The sequence below is a fragment of the Symphodus melops genome (assembly GCF_947650265.1).
Source record: "Symphodus melops genome assembly, chromosome: 13".
In the NCBI taxonomy this organism is placed as follows: domain Eukaryota; kingdom Metazoa; phylum Chordata; class Actinopteri; order Labriformes; family Labridae; genus Symphodus; species Symphodus melops.
Window position 1 is genome coordinate 21,788,877 of NC_136703.1, and position 9,931 is coordinate 21,798,807.

The 9,931-nt window shown below is 39.9% G+C and overlaps 1 protein-coding gene across 1 annotated transcript; it reads left to right on the forward strand.

The window, feature by feature from the left end:
* The first annotated feature begins 1,482 nt into the window (after positions 1-1,482).
* On the forward strand, positions 1,483-9,428 carry plp2b (proteolipid protein 2b). The gene is made up of 5 exons (XM_079360412.1): positions 1,483-2,003; positions 6,684-6,839; positions 6,933-7,031; positions 8,152-8,248; positions 8,348-9,428. Exons 1-5 carry the CDS (start codon positions 1,911-1,913, stop codon positions 8,359-8,361), a joined length of 459 nt encoding a protein of 152 aa, XP_079216538.1. The 5' UTR covers positions 1,483-1,910; the 3' UTR covers positions 8,362-9,428.
* The last annotated feature ends 503 nt before the right edge of the window (positions 9,429-9,931 follow it).

Sequence of the window (9,931 nt, forward strand, 5' to 3'; positions counted from 1 at the left end):
CCATCCTCGAAATTAAATTGCTCAAACACAGCATAGAAAAGTTATTATGGTAGCTGAGGGTAGCAGGCTTTTAAAGAACTCCCGTCTGTATTTGGACGTATTGACTGTGGAGGGTAACGAGAATTCTGCAGGGTGCCCCCTAGCGGTTGTGGGGAGTATTACACGTTATCCCTTTAATTTTTTTCCACCCCTGAGAATTTTGTTCTCATATTTCAAAGATACCTGCATAAATAATGTAAGGCCATTCAGATATATAGACAGATTGAGTATAGTATTGCTGTAAAAAGCATTGTGGATACTGTAGTAGTGCAAAATCAATTTCAAATTCATAATTTACTTGATTTAAAGTGATTGTTTTTTTTCATTTTTCACATAAAGGACCATACATTTCAAGTGTTGAATAAAGTGATTTTCATTAACAGAGTGGTTATTAATATACTACAATCATATAAAATTGAAAAGTTATATGTCACACCTTCATGGCTCGGCCTGCCTGTGAACACAGGTAGAGTCTCCTGTTATGTGTTTCAGGTTTTGTGCATTTTAGCTGTTGTTGCCAAAGCAAATATGACGTGTCCTTTAGAAATAGATTTGCTGTTAAAACGTGTCTTTGTCTTATTGAAGCAATGATTTCGATATCAGCAACTCTGTCTCATACCAAATACCAAACAAGAAACACATTTAGCTTAAAACTATATCTCGGAGTGAGAAGCTTCTTTCAGGGGAATCTGAAAATTTGTTGCTATTTTGAGTGTGTGCAGGTCATCAACTGAAGGTGTTATCTGATCTCTTCTTAATATTTGAATTAAAATGAGCAACAAGACTACATGTATGTATACAAATTAAGTAAAGCATTTGCAGAAATTTTACAACAATTACAAAACATAGGACTGTGTATTGTTAAGTCTTTTTTAATCAAATAACAGAATCTGCCTGAAGTTATAAATATACACATGTTATAGATGCTGTATTTTCTCTATTATTGGTAAAACGGAAGTATAGAACAGTGTACGACTTAAACTTATTAAACATGTCCTTATACAATTTAAACTCAAATAAATGTCGGGATGGTTTTGATGAACAATGATATAAAAGTCATGGTAGTGACTTTAACATGTGATTGTGAAGATTGATGAGATTGTTGCGCAACACAAATATCCGTGAAGGCGAACAAAAACAGTGTAATAATAATAATAATCTACTGTGGTCAACCGCAGTTATTTACTTATGAAACTGACTGACTTTGACATGTTTGTGTAATTTAGAAGTCAGACAAACAAATAAATTAAGTCAAAAATTATACAGCCATACACAATTCCTAGACACAACAAAATATAGCTCATGAAAAAAAAACTTAAAATATTGAGCCTTAAATATTGTCTTTAAAAAGGATCGTGTGTGGTCTCCTCAGAGACTGTAAATAGGCTCTCCTAAGTCTCCCCTACATTTCTATGAATAAATAGAACGAGGAACCCCTGAACGCAGCACGGGAGCAGCTCGTCTCCGTGGTGCCAACAGCAGCAACTCCCCTTGAGAAAAGTGAAAGCCAACGCCCCACTGTCAGCTCCTCCGCTCGGGATCCTCCCTCCTCCTCCTCTCCACCCCTCCTCGTCCACCTCCACACACAACACAAGCAGACGGAAAGCAAAGTTTTTACAGAGCTCGCTGTGGGTTGAGACTGAGCTCCTACACTCAGTATAACTTCACTTCACTTCACTCAGGACTTCTCATCGGAGACTTTGATTCATCCAAACCGTGAGCGCAACGGAACCGTCTCAACGGGGGATTTTTCCTTTCTTCGCTCGATACAAAGTTTGTTCGGTTTATCAGACGCTGCTCGTCCTCGGCTGCTTATTCAGAAGCTTCCCAGAGCAAACTCACTGACGCTGAAATAAGTCAGTTATTACAGAATGGGTGATACCTCCGCGTCCGGTCCCAGCTGCCTGGAGAAGCTGAAGAGCTACGTGAAGACGCCCAAAGGGTTCATCCTCTCTGCTGAAATTGTGAGTTATCAGACCTGGGGGGCACCGAACGTGTCACTTTAATCTGCTTGCAGAACTGTAGCCTGCAATTTTTCCATTTCTCCCTCTAAATTGTTCAGCATTACTGCGTATTATTTACTGAAGCTTTGTAGTCATGGAATGAGAGGCATGTGCTCTGTGGGGTCAGGGGTCATGCAGGGAGAGGGTAAGGGGTTTCCACCTGTCACTTTTGCTCTTCTGTTTTCTCAGTTGGCACCAAAGAGCCAAATGCTGAACGTTAATGACACATAAAAAGGTCATTTGGGTTAACTCGACCCTCAGTTGTCAGGCAACCCCTCCTCCTTCTCCTTCTTTTTTACTTGTTACCGCCGGCGGCATACTATTTGTAGGTAAGGGAGTCGTCCAAATATGGCGGTGAAATGTGAATGTATATCACATTCCTAGCAGTATAAAAGCTCATTAAAGTGAGTTTCCCCCTCATTTTTTGCACATCTGGATCTCGTTAACAGGCGTATATGCACATCCAGAGGTAGGGATAGAAACATCAGAGCAACACTTCTGATCAGTAATGATGAGTGTGTTCTCGGTGTGTGGGTTAAAGTGTCCCACTTTCTGACAGAAAGCCAACCACTTCCTGACAGAAATCCAACCACTTCCTGGTTTATAGGTCTATTTTATTCAAACTGTCCTTCACCGCTGTTTTTCACATGATTGCCTTTGTTTGCATTTCCCAGCGGTGTGCTCACTTTAACACAGAACATGCTTTGACCTGAGATTCTTTACTTCTTCAGTTCTGCATGAAGGTTTTTTTTTTTTTTTTTAATCAGATTCCCAGCAGTCAGGCATGTCTAATTTGACTATTATGAAACACCTCACAGAAGCTTACAGTGCTGCACTGGAAATGTTTGCACTTTCAAAGCACTTTTTATAACTCAACAAGCTCATTATACAGGAGGATGTCAGATGTTGGCGGAAAGGGGTCCACCCATGGTAAAGTTTTTCCTTTTCACGGGTAATGGAAAGTCCAGACCCTGTGTGAAGTTTAAGAACAAGGAATGTGAGAATCGCTCTGCACACGTTTCTAGTTTGCCTTTCTCTGTACGCTTTGTGCTCCACTGGATTTACTCTGTGTCGTGGTGTTTTCCTTGCCGTCACTGGAGCTCGGTTAGGGAAATCGTCGTCAGTGAAGGTTTGAGATAGTTTACAAAGTGGGAGTGAAACAGGAAGACAAATGTCATTACTGCTTATTATAACCAATCTAAAGGGGAATCGGGTTTTACAGTGAAGCTAGGAGTACACAGATTAAAATCTTAAACAGAAAAGAAACCAAAACCGTCATGACATAAAAGACGTTTTACCAGCTGATTTTCAAAGCTGTTTTTGACAGCAAGCCTTGCCAAACAACAGGTAGTTATATTTTGTTTTTTTCATTTATCCTGTCTGTCAAAGGCATGACCATACTTGAAGCTGCAGAACGACAAGCAGATAATAGTTCCACACCCATGTAGTGCACATTCTGCTTGTCATGTGGCACAGTTCAGCCAGTGGCATGGAATCAGGATGAGTCATGTCCATGGCCGACCTTTTACCGTGCTGTTAATATCATAAGCATGAAGCGGCTAAATTGTTTTATGACTGTAAAACGCACCCTTTATGAAAAATGTGTAAATGAAAGGAGGATACAGGAAAAGTTGACTAAAAGAGTGAAAATGACTGTGATGAAGTCAAACTGCACTTTTCATTTTCTCAACACACGTGGTGCCCCTTCTGAGTCACAGCGAGCGCTACTAACCGCCCCAAAAATATCAGAGACTCCCCTTAGCAACTGTTGCTGTTTGCTGTGCCTCTGTATCACAGACTGGCTCTTGGCTCTCATGTTGCTGCTGACTATAATTAGCTGAGCGTCCACCACAATTTCTCTCCAGTCGGGATTTTAAAGAGCAGCTCATTATGAACTGATGTGGACAGTTAGAATCTTTAAAAGCCGACCCTTGCAGACAAGTCAGCTGCTGCGTGAAATGCTTTAAGGTGTCAACAACTCGCAGTCTTTCTTGTCTCTGAGGGACTCTTGTGTAGTGGGAGTTGTTCTGTGTCACGGCCTCCTCTGTAGCCGCTGCCCTCAGAGCAGCTCGCTCTGGTCAGAATAGAGCTTCTTTTGTGCAGGACCCGGGCCTCGACCACCCCCGCTACTCTACAGAGGCAGCCTGTGCCAGTCTCCAGAACACATGAACTACTCATGCAGCTGACTGGCTGGCTGGATGGTTGTGCGTTTGTGTAAGTGTTGCAGCTGAGAGGAGTGGGAGAAGTCGTGACAGATGTTGGGCTGGTGTCACAGTGGGCGACCTCATGAACGTATATACCGTGCAGTGATTTGACGCTCGTCGCTGGGTCGTCTGCATCTTAGAATAAAACTTAACAAGTCGTGAGACATGCTTCTCTACAATCCTTTTGTTGTTACATGCAGAATCAGTGTAAACAAGAAACAGGGTAAGATGAGTGATAATAGAGAAGATGTTATATTTACTGTATTGCTAGTTCTGAAGAGAGACAGGAAACGTTGGGAGGAGAGAGTGAGGATGATGTGCAGCAAAGGGCTGACATCGGATTCGAACCCACGAAGGCGTGCAACATAACCGTTTGGCTGTCGGCGCCCCATACAGTATGTTTCATAAGTTTGAATATGCTTCATTGCATTAAAAGTGCAAAGATCAGTTTCTTCATTTGTTTGTCCGTCAACAAAATGTCTTCATGGGGTTGTATAAGAAATGTCACATGCACATCTCCTTTATGTTAGACTGTTTAAACATCTCAAGTGTAAACATGTGTGATCATTCTTCATTTGACTGGCAGAAAAAAATGATGTTTTTTGTTGTCTTTATCTTTTCAAATATTAGACACCAGGGTGTAAGAAATGATGGGGGACTGGGGGAGGTCAAAAAGCACATCCCACTGTTCTGCTCGAATAAGTTAACTGTTGTCGCTCAGGTGTTATGCATGGTGTTGTGTTCCTTTCATCATATCAGTATCTAAAATGACATTAGGAGATTCTGATTTACATTATTGGGACATATGGCAGTCTATTGAATTTACCAATGCACAGCTCAAGCTCTATTAACTGAACAAGTAGATAATAAATACCATATTCATTTATATTGAAAAAAGTTAGATCCATCACATTTTTACCAGCCCAGTTTATAAAAATGTGCATAAAGTTTGTCACAAGTTTGTGTTTGTCATGAGTGCTAACATGCAAATAATCAGAGCAGTGCAAATGAATTGTTAATCAATATTATGGAAAAGGATAATATAATAAATACGGTTTACTGTCTTCAAGTGAGTTGAATTGTTAGTCTTAAAAAGGCCTCAACATTTGTCACATTTCCACTCCTCACAGCTCTCACATGTGTGAAGGCCTCTGCCCCTGCACTTTGACAGCAGGAACAATAGCAGTATTGAAGCAACAAAAAAAAACCTGAAACTGTTTATGAGCCGTGGGCTGCCTGCGATTATGATTTCTGTGCATTGGCTGCGTTTCAGTGGAATGGAGTGAGAAGAATGCACGCTGACTTTTTTTTCCCTCTTATGGAAAAATATGATGTTGATGTGCTCTAAATCTCAGGAGAGCGCAGCATGTGACTGACAGACTGATAGCGAGCATTGTAGTCCATCCAGTTGTCTCACCACAACAGTATTTTTGTCTGTGCAAAAATAATTTTTTTTCATGGCAAAATAGTTTGTATGATGTGGATGTTGATTGATGAGCTGGCTGCTGTAACGAAACAACGGTGCACTGTTTGTGAAGACGAGTCTTTACTGTGTGAGGGAATCACCACAGGCCCAGTGATCCAGTGATGGATGCTTAAGTACTAGTTCATCATTTTCTTGATAGTATTGCCATCACATACCATATATTAGCTTTCAGGTAATTCGTTATCTTTTTTTTAGCAGTGGATTATGCACCCAAATAAAAGTGTTGCCAACATTGTTTTATGTCATAAAACAGAATTTTCAATGTTTTCTCAGAAAATCAGGACTATAGTAAAGAAAACAGACTTGTGAATATTGTCAAATTGACTTGAACTTGTACCGAGCTTTTTCTATTCTTCTGACTACTCGCAGGTCACACACTGATGGTAGAGGTTTCTGACAAATGACAATCAGCAGTAACTCATTTCATTCATACACATGAATCTGCCGCTGACGAAGCAGTGGGACTAAGTGTCTTACTCAAGGACACATTAGATGATGGAACTCCCTGACCTTTTAGTTGAGAGACTTGACTCGACCAGCTGAGCCGCAGCCAGCCGGTCAAACGAACCTGCATAAATGTTGTTCTGACTAACAACATTTATATTGTCAAGCAAAGCACGCCTGCATGAGCACAGGTAGCCTGGTGGTTTGTATGGAGGATAGTCCTCAGGTTCACAGCAGACCTGCGGCTCCTTCCCTGCAAGTCAGTCCCATTCTTTCTGTCACTCTCCTGATTTCTGCCTCTATCCAACGTTCTGTCTCTAAATAAAGAGATATAAAAGCCCAGATATAAACCGGACCTGCACAATCTCAAAGAGCGGAGAATTGATGCAACACCTGCCAGTCTTCCTGCATTGCATTCTGGGATAAAAACCTTTCTAATGTCCAAAATCATAGACTCTGTTTTTGTTGTTTGTAAAATCCCCCCTTTTCCTCCTCCCTCACCTTTAGCTCATCAGTTTCATCATCATCATCTGCTACGCTGCCTCTCATTATGGAGGCTTCTCCGCTGTCGCCATCTGCGAGATGATCTTCGCCATGGTCTTCTTCGGTATCTTCATGATGGAGCTGGACAAGCAGTTTCAATTGGTCAACTGGGTCTGGAGCGTGAGTTCTTTAAATGTCCTAACACTTAACACAAACCTCCTGTATGTTGATAGTTTCACATGTTAACATCTTCTGTGACCCTCCTTTGTGCAGGATCTTTTCCGTGCTGGAATTGGTGCTGTGCTCTACATCATCACCTCTCTGATCTGCGTGATTGGAGGGTCTGGGGACGGCGCTCGTATCGCAGGCGGAGTAAGTGAATGAATAAAACTCAACTTATATTGTTTGTTTTGATAACCGTCAACCATGGACACTGGTTATTGATGTGGGGGTACGTTGTTTGATAAGATACACACAGGGGCTCTTAGGGAGGGAAGTCAGTCACTGTTGAGTAACATTCAAACTCTGTGTCTCACACTTCCTTCTTGTTTCAGTCTAGTGAGTAAGACCTCAGCAAAAAATTTCCTGTGTTAAACTCATTTCTTCAGTTTGAAACAAAACACATTTCACAACATCTGCAGGTCCATTGGCTCAGGGAAATCTTCGTCACAGGTTTTCAAACAGAGTTTGTTACATGGCAACCACAAACAGAATATTCTCAGTTTCAGAGATAAACGGCACATAGAGTCTACAAGAAGAAGGATGGGTGCAGCATACATCTGCTTATTGTATTCTTCATGTAATAGGAGTCAGTCATTTATTTTAAGATTTGAGTAATCTGAAAATCAGACAAGAAATATTGCATGGTCGACCCATTTTTCGTTAAACCACATGTTTTATTCAAGAGCAGCAGTAAAATAAGAGACGTCCCTTTCTGCCTTTTCCTTCTTTGAAGATGCTTTATGATGCTTATCTCAACTTTTGCTGTCTTTTTAGGCCATTCCTGCTTCAACAATACAAATCTATATATAAAGCATGTTCTTCCTTTCGGCAGAGCACATACTATAGTTCAAATTTAAATGAATCCTCAAGGCAAGTAATGTGTCCCGGTGTGACGCATAACAGAATTCACAAAACATACACAAGGTGCTCCAACCAATAGTGTGCAAGAAAGAGAGAATGACTGTGCAGCGGGCTGGTGTGAAGATTGTGTGATAGAGCTGATGTCTTACTAAAAATGGATATTCACCCGGTAACAATTCATTCAAACAATGATGTCTGAAGTGTTCAGGTAAAACAAAGTGCTTCACAAAAGAGACTGCAGAAAAAGAAAATACAGAAACAAAGAGTTAAAAGCACAATATTTAGTTATTACTTTATACTATATTATACTATATTACTTTTGTCATCATGTATTACATGTTTTAAGCGCATGGCATCGAATTTGCGCAGTGAAATGATGATTATTGTGTTTGTGATTCTTGATTCTCAGGTTTTTGGTTTGATCGCTGGTCTGCTGTTTGCTTATGACACCTACACCATCTTCCAGCAAATCAAGAGCACCAGGCAGCACACGGCAGCTTCCACTGGTCAGAAAAAAACAAAGAGATTTTAATCTAAACATGCGCTGTATGACAACCATATTCCTCATTTTTAATGTATTAATTTTATTTTGTTTTTATTCACAGATGACAGAGTTTAAACACTACAAGATTCAAGTCAAGACAACAGCAGAAGTGGAGCACGTTTTTTTTTTTGTTTTTTTTGCAAAGGTCAATGAAAGAGTGGACAAGAGAGGACGATGGACAGTAAAAACAGACAGGTCACATTTTAATCAAAGGCACTGTTTGGTGGGGAGACATAGTGAGAGTGAGTGTTACTGTACATCTGTGCCTCCTACACGAGGAATTCCCTTCATAAAACGTCACTCCAACCTCAACGTACCACTGATACAAAAAGGGAAAACTGTAAATACTAAAGGCAATGGTTGATGTCACCTCGCAGCTTTTCTGATAAACGCCTACTGTTAATGGACTGCTGTAGTGAGTAGTAACTGTGTCATTTGGACTTGAGAAGTAACTAACACATGAATGGGTGCTTTATGGATTGTTTAACATTATAATGCACTTGGCAAGTGTTTGTCTTTTCAGAGACGTTTTATATCTGGTCAAACATTTCCTTCGATGTAATTTAATTATATCTCTTCAGATTGTGCTCGCTGAGTGTTGCCATGCCGACGGTGCCTTATCACTTCCTTCATCTTTGAATTGGCCTAATGTCACTGATAAGCAATCGTTTGGCTTTTTACTAGTCAGAGTTTAATCTGTATCTGTAGGTGTCCTTTAACCATCACACACATGTCCATTATTTGAATTACAGTGTCATCCTCCAGTTTCTTCTTTAATTCTTGCTCAGGTTGAAGTTTTTTTTTTTAAGTTTAACACATTTTTATGGTGCCAACCATATTCTGTTGAGTTTTTATAAAGGTGGACATTTTTTAAGTACTTGTTGATGTTGAAGAAGAAACATTTCGAAAGATAAAAATCACATTGCAAAATGTTCTACATGAATACCACATTAATGTTTCCTGTTTCCTCTACCCTTTCTTGGTTATGTGTCCAACGAAACTTTGCCTTATTATTCGTTTTCTTTTTTTTTCCTAACATGTTGTACAAGAGTCTGCAGTTTGTAACTTCAGAATTCAAAGCAGCCTTGATTTTGGAAATAAAAGCCATTTTTATGACAAATAAATGCTTGTTTTGTAACCTACATTGTTCACTTATCTTAGTCATACTCTGAAATTTATAAAGGATGCATTCATAAGGACCTTCATCTTAACACAGCTGAAATATTAGCTGTTACTTTTGGAGATAACCACTAGATGGAAGCAGACTGCTACTTTTATGAAATGTTTATCTGAAGTGTTCCTGTCTCATGAGTAGGAGTCTGTAAGTATTTACTGCTAAAAAAAAAAGAAAAAAAAAAGGAAAACAAAAATAAGAAAGTTGTTTTACATCAGGCTGTTTTCAGAAAGATTCAGTGTCTCTGCCTGGACTTTTGCTGTCCTTGATTTATCTGTGATCTCTAAACTCATCTGAAATGGATTTAAAACTTTCTATTTGAGATTTGATAAGACTTTGCCTTTGTGCACATTTTTCTTACTTTTCTTTGATGCTGATGCCTTTCAATTGAATTAATCATAACCGTAAAGTTACCCATGTCATTTGAAAGGAATGCAATGCTCATCATAGCTGCTGCTCTGGAAGAAGGAA

What these genes read in the sequence shown, in the direction of transcription:
- plp2b (XM_079360412.1), top strand. Translation starts at nt 1,911, where the DNA reads ATGGGTGATACCTCCGCGTCCGGTCCCAGCTGCCTGGAGAAGCTGAAG. An exon ending in TGGTCAACTGGGTCTGGAGC is followed by an intron (nt 6,840 to 6,932) that starts GTGAGTTCTTTA and finishes TCCTTTGTGCAG; the next exon opens with GATCTTTTCCGTGCTGGAAT. An exon ending in GCGCTCGTATCGCAGGCGGA is followed by an intron (nt 7,032 to 8,151) that starts GTAAGTGAATGA and finishes CTTGATTCTCAG; the next exon opens with GTTTTTGGTTTGATCGCTGG.